A 12,599-nucleotide genomic window follows, 5' to 3' on the forward strand; every position below is an offset into this window, starting at 1 on the left:
GGGTGACCCTGCATGCTCCAGCAGGACAGGGCACCGGCTTGGGACAGGCTCTTGCCTGGGTGCTCTAGTGAGAAAGAGGCATCATTTACCAGCCTCCCATGGGAGGGCTTTCCCCTCCTGTTTCCTCCTTCTTTTGCTATTTAATTCCTTCTCTAGCCCCCTCCTTCCCTTACTCAGTGAGATCAAAGGAGTCTTTGTGGCACCGGGCACATTTCATAGGAATTGTCGATTAAAGGGTGTAGGGGGAGGTGGCACTGACGGGATCAGAGGAGAAGGGGAAGGAGAAGGGGAAGGAGGGGAAGGGGAAGGAGGAGAAGAAGGAGCAGGGGAAGGAGAAGGAGGAGAAGGAGAAGGAGGAGGAGGAGAAGGAAAAGGAGGAGGAGGATTCGAGGCTGCAGCGAGCACCCGGCCTCCGCGCAGGGTGCCGGCAGGACGGGCCGGGCCGGGCAGGGCGCGGAGGGCGCGGGGGGACACCGGGGCGGGGACGGCGGCCCTGCGGTGCTGCCGGGGGCTCCCCCGGCCGCGCCCCCCGGGGGGCCGACAGCCCCGGGCCTCCCCAGCCCCGCGCCGGGGCCGCGCCAGCGGAGAGCCCGCGAGAGGAGCGGGCTCCGCGGGCACCGGCGGCTCCGGGGCTCAGCGGCGGCCGGGGCTGCGGAAGGGCCGGGGCTGCCGGGGCGGCCCCGCACGTCCCGGCCCCGCTCCAGCGGCTCCGCCGGGCTCTTGCTGCCCTCTGCCGCCGGCCGCCGCGCCCCGGCGCCGAGCACGGCCGCGGCCGCCGCACCCCGCCGTTCCCAGCCGGCGCCCGCTCCGCGGAGCCGCGTCCGGCAGCCCGGGCCCGGGACAGGGGCGTGGGGTAGGACGGGGCGCCGGCTGCCCGGCGGCGGGGCGGGACGGTGCCTGCTCCCGGCCGGCCGGGGCTCCCGGGGGAACGCAAGGGCTGGTGCCAGGGGCAGGGGCCGCCCGGGGAGCCCGGGCCGGGCACCCGCCCTTCGCTCGCAACCGCTCTGGGTCCCCCGCAGCCCCCCGAGGGCCATGCTAGGCAGCACCGCCACCTCCCGGGGCCGCGGCCTGGGGGTCCTGGCCCGGACGCCCCGGCTTTGCCCTCGCCACGCGGAGGAGAAGAGGCCCACGCGGCGTGGCAGCCCCCCCCCCCTCCCCGCGCCGCTTCCCGGGGGCTGCGCTCGGGCGGGGGGGGCTGCACACCGACATCCCCTCCGAAGGTGCGACCTGCTGCGCCCGCAGGCATCGTCCCCCCCCTCCCCCCCAGCACGGTCCCTGAGCAGGGGCCACCTCGCCCCCCCAGCCGCAGGCTCATCTGGTGGCAGCCTCCCCCCCGTGGCCGCTGGCCAGGGAAGGGGATGTTTAGGGGATGAGTAACATCCTTCCTGGCAAGGCCTCTGCCCGCTCCTGGAAGCGTGCTGCGGGCACCGGGAAGCTCAGCCCCTTGGCCTGCCTCTTGCCCCAATCAGCTGGGGAAAGAAGCCAAGAGCAAGAGGCGACCTGGGGACGGGGCCAGGGCAAACGAACCCAGACGAAGCCCGCTGAATCGGCAGGAGGAGTCCCAGGTGCCAGGGAGAGGAGAGGGAGGATGCTGCGTGGCAAGGCAGGAGGCAGCCAGGAGGCACAGGTTGGGGGAGGCAGCCCAGGGCCCCCTCCGGAGCGGGGCTGGAAGCCAGAACCTGGCTGAGCGCTGCCAGAAGCAGCTTATTTTGGAAAAGAGGCGTCTTGGCTGAGCGCTTGGTGCGTGGAGCTGCTGACGCTGGGGAACAGGACGGCTCTCAGAGAGCAGATCCCAGCCATGCCTTGCGGGCCAACGCTGCTTGGCTTCAGCGTGCCGCTGAATCTGCCACAGCACAAACAGGACTGGATCCCTAACTCCTGAGTCACCCACTGCAAAGGGGTTTGGACACCCCAGCCACAAGCCGGCACAATGCCCAGGGCCAAAACTCGCCCTGAATGCAAAAGGAGCTGCCTGGGATCCACCAAGCAGGATGCACAGAGCTCTTGCCAGCTCTGACCCATGGGGCTTGGTACAACCTCAAGCCTTGAATGGGGAAAGTGAGGCACACACAAGCTGGTGGGGGGCACTTTACCCCACCACTAGACCCTGCTCTCCCTCCCTCAGCTCCCAAGAGCAGTACCAGCCCCACTATGCCAGCAGCAAAGCAAGCCTGGCCCAGACCCTCCCACTGCTCAGATCAGGGGACTCGAAGGCAGCCCCCTTGCAGGCAGTGGGGGTCTGGCCCAGAGCTGGAGCAGTGCTGGCAGCAGGCCACGGCGTTCAGCCATGACCAGGGCTAGTGATGGCGGGAGGGATTGCAAACTTTGCAACAGAAACTGGACCTGCTTCACCTTCCCCAGTGCCCTGCTGGCATCCACAGGGCCAAGGAGCTGGTATACAGGCAGCTCCCTGCCAGCATCCCCTGTCCTTCCAGAGAGGGGCTGGGGAGCACACATGGGGCAGGGACTGGCTGCAGCTCACAGCCCCTCACTGTGTCCAGGCACGGCGCAGGAGCTCCCTCCAACTGCAGGTGACTCATGGCTTCGCATGACATGAATTGGGTCAGGTCTCAGCCCCTTTCCCGCACAAGGGCACAGCTGTGAGCAGGCAACATCGTCCGCCTGGGGAAGGAGCAGCCGAGCTCTCCCCTGCACACCAGGCTGCCCTGCCCTTTGGAGCCACACACTAGAGCATTGTGGCCCAGCTGGTTTTTCCAGAGATGCATCCAAGGGGCGAAATCAGATCTCAAGGGAAGGGAGCAGGCACGTTCCTGGCTGTACAAAGGAGCTGTCGAGGCAATGCCAGGAACTGGGGCAGCTGCTGGGCACCACAGCCTGGGCAGAGGAAAACCAAGCAGACAAGCTCCCAAACCTGGGCTGTGCCTTGCTGCCCCTAACTCCAGAAGCTGCTGCTCCTTTACAGACCTTTGTATGCAAACCCTGCGGCAGAGGCACCTTGCCCTGGCACTTCCCGCCAGCTTTGTTTTACACTATCAGATCTTAAACAACCAGCCTGGAAGGCTGGGACAGGGGGAAGGACCCTGCTGGGGGACCAGGGAAGGGTTTGTGGGAGGAAAGCTCTCAAAGGAAAACAGAAAAGCAGCATGTGGCAAGGGAGTTCCCTCCGCACAGGGAAGGTATTTTTGGTCAGGGCTTGTCTAGACTGGAGTAACCCACACTGCGTAAGCACATCAACACCACGCAAGCCTGGGGCATGCGGGGGCCTGCTGTTCTCGGCCAGGACAGATCAGGCTGCACTGACCGAGGGTGAGCAAGAGGCTCTGGAGGCAGAGCTGATGCCAGCACTGGGGTGACCCCGGGTGCTCCTGGGCCCTGTCCCGCAGGTCTTGGTACCCTGCAGAGCCTGGGATGTGCCTGGGTAGAGGGAGCTTACAGCACCCAGGACTCTGGGAGTCCAGCCGGGGTTCCCTGTGCCACGTCAGCAGCTCTGCCCACCTCTGGCAAGCTGCAGGCAGGACCGAAGTGGCCCTGAGCACTGCAGGCAGAGCTGGGATACCCCCATCTTGACCCGGACCCCAGAACTGGGCAGGGCTGTTGCTGACACCATGGGTGACATGGAAGAGCAGACACAGCCCTGGCTGACCCTTGAGCCTGGTCCAGCCTGGCCCTGCCAGGGTGCTGCCTCCCAGTGCCCCCCCATCACTCCCCAGCAGGGCAGAAGGCCCTGTGCCCCCTGCCAGCTCCCCAACCCCGGGGCCACTGCCTGTCCCTGCTGCAGCCTTTCCCGCAGGAGGGATGCAGGGTGGCTGTGCCAGGGCTCCCTCACCGCCCTGCCTTCCCTCGGCTCTGGCTGCCGGAGCAGGCAGGGGAGCTGCAGGCACAAAACGTCACTTTTTCCGAGAGCTTCTCCCCGCCTTCCCTTCCCCCTCGCAGAGGCCGGCTGTGGTGCCGGGGAGCTCGGGAGGCTACCGGGGTCAGGGTGAAGGCAGCACCAGGACAGGACCCAGCTGGGACCCTGCGCTGGTCACAGCTCTTCACGCCTCTCCAAGGCAGTATTTCCTAGGCAGTGTGGGCGAGGAGCACCTGGCCAGCCCCATCTTTGCTGGGGCTCCCTCCCATGGGAGGGGGCTGCTCCCATCGGCCCCTCACTGTCCCATCAGCCCTGTTCGAGACCAGCTTTCCCAGCACAACTGGGAGAGGGGCTCAGCAGCCCTGACAACAAGCAAACCTCCCTACTAGTGAGGGGCTTCAGACCTCTTTCCCTTGGAAAAGGAAACCCTAAACACTTAAGCCCATGGACTCCAAGGCCAGGAGCATCCATGGAGTAAGAGAACAGGCCTGACACATTCTTTAACGATGATCTAATTTAAAAAACACATTTTTATAAAAACACATCATAATGAAAATGCATGTAGTTTAAAAAGAGGCCCACAGCGCTCCAGTGTCGGAGGCAGCTGTGTGTCGGTGATGGGACTGCTCCATGGCCCACTCCCCACCATCCCAGGGCATTCAGAGTCCTGTGTCCGGCTCCACCTCCCCTTTATTTTCCTTTACCACAGAAAGCTTCTCCCCTTCCCCCTACCCCCCCGCACCCCCTAAAGCATCAGCTGAAGCTGCAGAGGAGACAAAGGCTCAAGCAGCCCCCTCGCCCCAAGCTAGGTGCGAAGCAGGCAGGGTGCAAGAAGCCCTCGCTTCCAGCACTGCAGCATCAGGCACCACTGGAGAAAAGCCTGCCCATGTACCCTTTGCTCACACCCGCCGCTGGTGGCCAAGACTGCTTTTAAAGGTAATCAGGGAACAGAGAAGAGCTCTGGATTGCTTTGATCCTTTCCAAAAAAGTATTGTTAGCCCAGCAGCTGTCCTCCTCCCCCTGTGCTTGTGAGGATTTGTACTCGTAAGGCTGGATAATTTGACAGGGATAACACACACTCAGCACAGGCAACCTCAGACTTCCTGACGAGTTTGCTCTTGGCTTGGTGTGGTTTGCCAGCCCAATAAATCCACTCCCACGTGCCACCCTTCCCTCCCTCCCTTCACACGGAGGGCTGGGACGGCAGCCTTGGAGCGTGACTCAGACGCACAGGGGATCGAGGACCTCCCCTTCCCACGGGCAGGGTGCTGGGATCGCCAGGCATGGGCAAGCACAGAGGCACCGCAGGCACGGGGAGCCGGGAGCCGCAGCGCTGCGGGAGCAGGCATGGACAGGGCCATCCTACAGGTACCTGCAGCAGTGAGAGGCACTGGAGCCGTGGAGCCAATGGTTAATACAGAGCCAGCGTCCCCGTCCCCCGCGCCAGGAGCAGTGTGGAGCACAGCGAGGGGCAGGTGTGCAGTCCGGCACGCGTGGCCAGCGCACAGCTCACGGGGCGCCCCGGTAGCTGTAGTGATTGCGATCGGGGTCGCTCATGGTGAGCGGCAGGCTGGGCTTGCGCTCCGGGTCTTTCTCGTCGCACTGCCGCGGGGGACGGTGCTTGAAGAAGTCAGAGACGTAGCGGACCTGGAAAAGACCGATGAGAAGAAGGGTTTGAGGACCCCTCTGACCCCTCCGGCAGGCTGAGCTGCAGCCAGCGGTAAACCGGCAGAGCATCAGGTCGGGCAGGGGACACTCACGATGAGGACGGCAATGAGAGCCCCTTGGAGCAGCCCTGCCAGCACATCGCTCCAGTGGTGCTTGTAGTCAGACACCCTGGTGTAGCCCACGTAGATGGCGAAGGTGATGAGGAAGAACTGGATGGTGGGGCGCAGCAGCCGGGCCCACTTCCCCACCAGCCGGGCTTGCACGTAGAGCTGGGCAGGGAAGGGGGAAGAATCACCCAGCGCAGGAGGCACCAACTGGCCTGAAGACGGGGTGCTCAGGGCACCGGTCCACCCTGGGGGACAGGACCCACAGGGGCTTGCCGCCATCCCGCAGCACCGAGCGCCCAGAGCACAGCACTTACCGCCAGGAACATCATGCAGTACATCCCGAAGGAGGAGTGCCCAGAATAGAAGGACAGTCTGTGGGGCAAAAGGGATGGGTCAGGCCATGAGAGGGAGCCCCCAGTGCCCATGCAGTTCCCCACAAGCTCCCCACCCACTCTGTGGGCTCTGCCCTGCAGCAGGAGAGCACCGATACCCGTCTGGGGCTGCCACCAGACCACAGGAGCCCAGCACCGCCAGGCCAGTGGAGCGGACATGTCCTGTGGCCCCATGGCTCACCTGGACTCTGTGATGTTCCTGCTCTCCCCCTGGCAGACGTTCTCCAGCTGCACGTAGATGGAGCAGTTCACCTTGGACCAGTCAGGATTGCAGACTGCCAGGAAGTTCGGCCGGAGACGGCCGATCATGTATTTGGCCAGGTCAGTCAGGGACTGGCTGATGGCCCCCCCAAAGAGGAAGGTCCCAACCACCTTGTAGAGGGCAGCCAGGTAGTTGTTGAACTCTGACTTGGAGTAGAGGCGCTCCGTGTAGACCAGGTACGCCTCCCCTGACGAGATCTACAGAGACCAAGGGGCAAGGGGTGAGGGTCTTGGGGCTACTGAGCAGCTCCCCAGCACCAGGGGTATGGGACACTCTGGCTCTCAGGTCTGCGGCAGAGGAGCCCCAGGCGCCTGCCTGCCACAGGAGCTCCTGGGGCCTCTCCCCCTCCCTGCAGGGAACTAGCCCCCCAGGATGCGGGTCTCGCTGCCCCAGAGGGAGCTCCTGACCCCCAGCAGAGGAGGGCTCGACCCGAGCGTCCTGTTGCCCTGCCAGGGGTCTGGAGGTGGGCTGTGCTGGGACCCAGCTCCCAGATATAATGTGCCAGGATGTCCCTGAGCCAGAGGGAAGGGGATAGCACTTCCTTACAATGACAACAGTGCAGGTGATGGTGACCCCAGCCATGAGGCCATGGGTGATGGTATCCGCCTTGTAGGGGTAGCGGATGGAGTCATCGTTGCAGTAGAAGCCCCGCTTGTACGGGGAGTTCACCAGCGTCAGGATGACGAAGGGCAGAGACGCTGCAAGGCAGAGAGAAGGTGAAGACTGGGGACACCCGCCTGCAGGCTCCACACAGGCACCCAGCATCACAAGGTTTCCCCATCCCTCACCCCCAGGTCTCTGGGAGGGATCCCCTCTGGGGATGCAGTCCCGAGCCACCCGCACCCAGGACAGGAGGACTTGCACCCGCCAGCACGCCAGCCCCGCTGCTGATAGGGCCCTATCGGAGCTCACAGCTGCCTGCGGCACCCAGATACCACACGAGATGGCCGCAACCGGGCACCTGCAGAGCCCCCAAGGCTGCCCCACTCCTCCCCAGGCGCAGCAGTCGCAGGGCCTGGTGCAGGAGAGCAGGGCTAATCTTCTGCCCTCTCCTCACACTCCCTAGGGTCTTTCAGCCTAGGAGGATGGAGCTCATTAGAATTAACGAGCACAGGCATCTTGCAAACCTATTTTACAGCAGGGAAGGGCCCCCAGGCCCCAGATGGTCCTGGCAGAGCCCTCACACCAGCTCCAGGAGAGCCAGTGCCTGGAGATGCTGGTGGGTGATCCACCCCAGGCACGGTCAGACCCCAGTGCACTTGGGTTCCCACCCTCGCCCTCCCACAGCCCTTGCTCCTGCCAGCCTCTCCTCTCCCCCGGCTCCTGGCAGGACTCTGGAAAGATGCTGCGACTGGCTGGATCGGTCCAGGCGAGGAGGCTCTTCCACCCGGCGTGCCCCAGCCCTGGCCACAGGCATCTTGGAGCTCGTCCCTGGACGGGACCGTCCCCAAGATCAAAAGGGGTTTTGGGGGGTCTCTGCCCCGTGCAGCAGGCATGCCAAATCCCCCACTGAAAGGGGACATCCTGCCACTGTGGCCGCTCTGACCCTGCCCAGGGGACGCTCCCTCTGGCAGCGCCGGGCAGCCCCGGGAGAAGCCCGGGCAGGGCCGAGCGCTGGAGGCACCCACCCCGGGGACACGGGGCGCCGCCGGCCCCGGGATGCTCTGCCCCGGGGAGAGGGCCCGGAGAGCACGGTCCTCCCCCGGCCCGCAGTCCACCTTAAGCCCGGGCTCCCCTCCCGGTTCCGCCTTTCCCGGCGGTTTCCGCCTCCCCTCGTTCCACCGTCTCCCGGGAACACGCACCTTTGTCCCCCGCCCGCACCCTCCTCCCCGGGGCGCAGCCGGGGGGGGGGTCCCTCCGCCGCCTCTTGCGCCCACCGAGCGAGCGGGTAAAACGATAACAAAATACCAGCCTGCGGCTCCCCGGCCTCGCCCCGCCGCCCCCCTGCTCCCCCCGAGCGCAGGCAGCAGCGGCCAGAAAACGCTGCCAGGGCGCTGGGAACGAGCCCCAGCTTCGGGGGGACGGCTGCCCGGCGCAGGGGTGTCTGCAGGCGCCTCTGTGTGCGCCTCAAACCTTAATTTGCAGCTCAAGTTAGACACCAATTTTCTTCCTGGGTAATTTCATCCTCCAAAAAAGCTCCCCTAAAAATAAAAGACACCGGCATACCGGAGCAACCCAAACAAAAACAGGAACCTGCCTCTCCCCACCGGTGCTTAGAGCCCAAGAAAGCAGCGCCCGGCCCGGGAGGTTCAGGCTGAAATTACGACCTGGGCCTTTATTTTTAGTCCGTCTTAATTAGGTGCTTGTCAGCGTCAGTTTTAGAAACAGGCGTTTGCCTGCACCGGGGGACAGGGCGGGGGGATGTAACTGGGAAGGGGCACCCCGAACCCAGCTGCCCGGGGCTGCGGAGCCCCCCGGCCCCGCTCCGGCTCCGGCCGCCCGCGGAGCGCAGGGCCCGGCCGGCGGGCAGGCAGCCAGGGCGGCGGCAGAAGGAAACGTCCCTCCCGCCCGAGCAGCGCGGCGGGGCCCGGCCAGCAGCCTCCCGGCCCGGGACCGACTCCGGCCCCCGGCCCCCCGGGGGAGGCCGCCGGACCCGCCCCGGGGTCCCCCGGCTCCCACTCGGCCGCCCGCCGGGCACGTCCCCGGGGCGCTGTGCCCCCCCCCCCCCCGCCTCCCGTCCAAGGCGCCCGGACAACGGGGCGGCCCCGCGAGCCGGGACCCCCGACGGGGCCCGGGAGCTCCGGGACAGGAGCCGGTGCCCGCCCGGCCCCGCCGCCTCCGCTCGCGCCGCCCCGAGGGCGAAGCGGCTCCGGCGAGGCCGGTGGACCCCCCGCGGAGGCCCAGAGCCCCGGGACGGGGGCCAGGCAGGTGGCTCCCCGGCAAGCCCCTGGCCCAGCCCCGCAGCACCGGCAGCGGGCCGGCCCGGGCAGGGGCGCCGGGGTCCCCGGTACCGCCCGCGGACCCGGACCCAGCCCACGGCACAGCCCCACCGGAGGGATGGGGGGGACGGGGACGGCGACGGGGACGGCGACGGGGACGGCACGGGGACGCTCCGGAGCCGCCCGGGGCGGGGGGCGCCGCGGCCGCGCCGGTACCGAGCCCTCACCGACCGCCAGGCAGAGCACGTCGAGCACCACGAAGACCTTCCTGCGCTCCATCCCGCTGCCGGTGGCGGCCCAGCGGCCCGGCCCCGCGGCTCACATGGCCCAGAACGGCGCGGGCCCGGACGGGAGGTAAAGTCCGGGCGGACGGGACGGGGCGGGGCGGGGCGGCTCCGGCAGCCGGTGCCCCCGCCCGCGGGCTGGGGCGGGGCGGGGCGGGAGCGGGCGGGGGGCGGGCTGTGGGGCCGGGGCAGGTGTGGGCCGCGGCGGGGGCGGAGGGCAGCGGGTCCCGGTGCGGCCACGCCGGGGGCGGCCCGGGCCCGGACCCCCCTCGTCCCCTGCCGCTTCCCCGGGCCCCGCTCCAGCGTCCTCGGCTCCGGTCCCCCCGGCCCCCCGCTCCTCCTGGCCGGCCTCCCCGCCCCGGCTCGGCTGCCTCCCGTCGCTGCGGCAAGGGGAAGGGGGAGAAGGAAGGGAGCGAGGCCGCGTGTGGGAGCCGCGTGTGTCCCGCCAGCCTCGGGCTTCTTTCTGGGGAAAAAAAAAAAGGGGGGGAACAAAGGAAAAATCCGAGGGTGGAAGAACGCGGCCACAGAAATGCACTGGCTGCATCGGTGCGGTGCAGCGGCTGTTTATTGCAGAGCAGATACGGGGCTGACTCAGTCGCGATGCCGGTTGTTGGGGTTAAGGAGGGTTCCCCGGGAGCCTTCGGACACAGTGGAGAGGCCAGCCGGGAGCAGAGCAGCCGGATTTAAACACAGGACAAGGCGCATGTTTGTTTTAAGCTGTGATTTAACCGCTGAAACACAGGGCGGTATTTTCCCGTGCATCAGACGTTGTTGGAGCAGGACAGGCTCCTGGTGCTGCCCGTTGGGGCTGGGGACATGCCAAGCCGGTGGCACCCAGAGCAGGGATGGGAGCAAGGGTTCGAACACAAGTCCCCACAGCGAGTCCCTGGCAGGAGTGGGGATGGCTGCAGCCCGGCTGCTCCAGGCCCGACTGTTGGTCAGGAACGGAAGGAAACATAAATAATACAGAAACCACCCAAATGATAGCTACTGGGCTGGTTTATTTAAGTGCAGCGTGAGTGGCCTGTGGAGAATGTCAAGGCTGTTGTGGGAAGCCAGCAGAGCTGGAAACGCTCTCGGGCTGCCCTGGGATTTAAGGAGAGGGGCAGAACCACTTGCCGGCTTTTCTCTGCTCCAATCCAACCTGATCTGCCCCCGTACAACCTCCTCCTGCCCTTCAGTGCCACGGGGCCCTGGCACAGCTGCTGGGGCAGGATTTGCCCCGCACATGCTGCCTGCAGGTCCCAAATCTTGGTGATGGCAAGGTAAAAGCCCTGAGGCAGGAGGGCTTAGGGGATGCTGGAGGAGGGGAGGTTGGCCAGCACCTGTGGGATGCCCAGATTGTGCCGTGGAGGGGACACAGGGTTCAATACAGTCTCTCCCACTGCTGGTAAGTGTCGTCACAGCCCCCAGCAGTCCTTGGCCGTGCTGAGCCATGCTCACAGCTGGCATCCAGGCTGGGCCATCATGGGGGCATAGATGTGGCAGTGTGGGGCTCAGTGAGGACAGGATACGGCCCGGCAGGGTCATGCTGACCCACACTGTGGGCGTGCATCTCTGTGCTGCAGCAGGGCAGTGGGGAGCAATATAGGGCAGCTGCTACCCTGCCTGCACAGCACGGCCTCGCAGAGCGGGCACCGTGGGCAGGACTTTGCCCCATGCAGTGCCGTGGCTGTCGGATGGTGCCAGGGCAGCGGGAGCCACCCAGGAACCGCCCAGCCTGGCTGGACTAGCTGCTCTCAGCTCGGCCCAGCACTCGGGGATGTAACAGGGATGGGAAGCAGCCCCTGCTCTCAGCTCGGCCCCGCACTGTTTGCTCAGCCTGCGTGGTGCTGGGCAGACGGGCTCAGCCTCTCCCTGCTCAGCACCAGGCCCCGGCCCGCAAAGGGCCTCGCAGGGCCGTGTGCGGCCGGCGACGCAGCCCTGGCTGCCGAGGGGGGGGGGGGGTCGTGGGGAGGCCTGGCAGCGTTTGGGCCCTTTGGTTAGGTTTCCTCCAACACCACTTGGATTTTCCGTGGAGTCCTGCGGGACGCCGGTCCCGGCCCCTCCCAGCCCCAGGGTGAGCACTGGGACCCCATCCCCGCGGTCTGCTGATGCTCCGCTCGGGGCGGGGGGGGTAGGGGAGGCGGGAGGGAGGACCGGGACCCTTCTCCCCCCGCTGCCGGAGGTCTGCCCACGTCTCTGCCGCCGTCCCCTCGCACGGAGGCTCACGGGAGGGAGGACGGGCCCGAGCCGGAGGAGCGGGGGCTGCTGGGGGCGGCCCAGCCCCCTCCCCGCGTCGCTGCAGCCGCAGAGGGAGCGACCGTGCGGGCCGAGCTCCCGGCCCCGCCGCCGCCCGCCGCGCCTTGGCGATGCGGGGTGCGGGGGGGCGAAGGTCCGGCACCCCCGAGCGCTGGGGACCCCCGCGGGGCGGCGCGGGTCCCCCGGGCGCAGGCGGGTCCCCCGGGCGCAGGCGGGTCCCCGGCGCGGCGCTGCGGCCCCCTCTGCCGTCGAAGCGCCGCGGCTGCAGCGGCCGCGCACCCGCCCGGGGCCGCGCCCGGAGCCGCCGCCGCCCGACCTCGCCGGGGCCGCGCGTGGGGACCGTGGGGCGGGCAGAGCCCGCGCGGCCCCGCCAGGTCGCTGCCCGCCTTCCCGCGCCCTGGAAGCAGAGAGGAGACATCTCCCCGAAGCCTGCGGGGATGCAGAGCCTTCGGGGGGGTGTCGGTCCTGCTGACCGTACGCCCTCGGAAACGTCACTCCGGTCACGCAGGGCCAAAAAAGGCATTTCAAAGGATGCGACGAGATGAGGGACAACCATCCCACCCCAGAGCTCCGAGCGCACCCGCCCTTCCCGGCGCTCCTCAGGGCCTCGAAGGAGGCGGGGAACCCGCTCCCGTCCCCCGTGCCCGGGGCTGTGCCCACCATCCTACCCAGCCTCTGCTGGAGGGAGCCGGGGGGGCTGCAGCAGCAGCTAACGGCCCTCCTCTTCCGAGGCACAGGCCGAGCTGAGCCCGGGCCCCGCTCCAGGCCCCAGCAGCCGGGGCGTGCTGCCTTACGGCCGAGAGCCGCTCCCGCTCCCATCCCTGCCGCGTGGACGGCAGCCGGGACGCTCTGCCTGCTCCCACCCGCCGTGGCTGTGTGTGGCAGCACCCCAGTCCAGAGCTCGGCCGAGGGGGTGCTTGCCCAACCCTGCTGAGTTGCCAGGAGACATGCAGAG

At 67.3% G+C, this 12,599-nt stretch overlaps 1 protein-coding gene across 1 annotated transcript; it reads right to left on the reverse strand.

Moving 5' to 3' along the window:
• Positions 1–4,307: 4,307 nt before the first annotated feature.
• On the reverse strand, positions 4,308–9,506 carry PLPP2 (phospholipid phosphatase 2). Its single transcript, XM_052802045.1, has 6 exons — positions 9,347–9,506; positions 6,787–6,938; positions 6,160–6,437; positions 5,901–5,958; positions 5,572–5,748; positions 4,308–5,458 (listed from the first exon to the last, which is right to left on the reverse strand). Exons 1-6 carry the CDS (start codon positions 9,396–9,398, stop codon positions 5,321–5,323), a joined length of 855 nt encoding a protein of 284 aa, XP_052658005.1. The 5' UTR covers positions 9,399–9,506; the 3' UTR covers positions 4,308–5,320.
• Positions 9,507–12,599: the final 3,093 nt, after the last annotated feature.

The sequence above is a fragment of the Harpia harpyja genome, chromosome 11 (assembly GCF_026419915.1).
Source record: "Harpia harpyja isolate bHarHar1 chromosome 11, bHarHar1 primary haplotype, whole genome shotgun sequence".
NCBI classification, from domain to species: domain Eukaryota; kingdom Metazoa; phylum Chordata; class Aves; order Accipitriformes; family Accipitridae; genus Harpia; species Harpia harpyja.

Bases quoted from the DNA above. Each gene is read 5' to 3' on its own strand.
- PLPP2 (XM_052802045.1), bottom strand. From the start codon at position 9,398: ATGGAGCGCAGGAAGGTCTTCGTGGTGCTCGACGTGCTCTGCCTGGCG. The intron at 6,939-9,346 runs GTGAGGGCTCGG...TCTGCCTTGCAG, and splicing joins CGTGCTCTGCCTGGCGGTCG to CGTCTCTGCCCTTCGTCATC. The intron at 5,749-5,900 runs GTAAGTGCTGTG...TTCCCTGCCCAG, and splicing joins ACTGCATGATGTTCCTGGCG to CTCTACGTGCAAGCCCGGCT.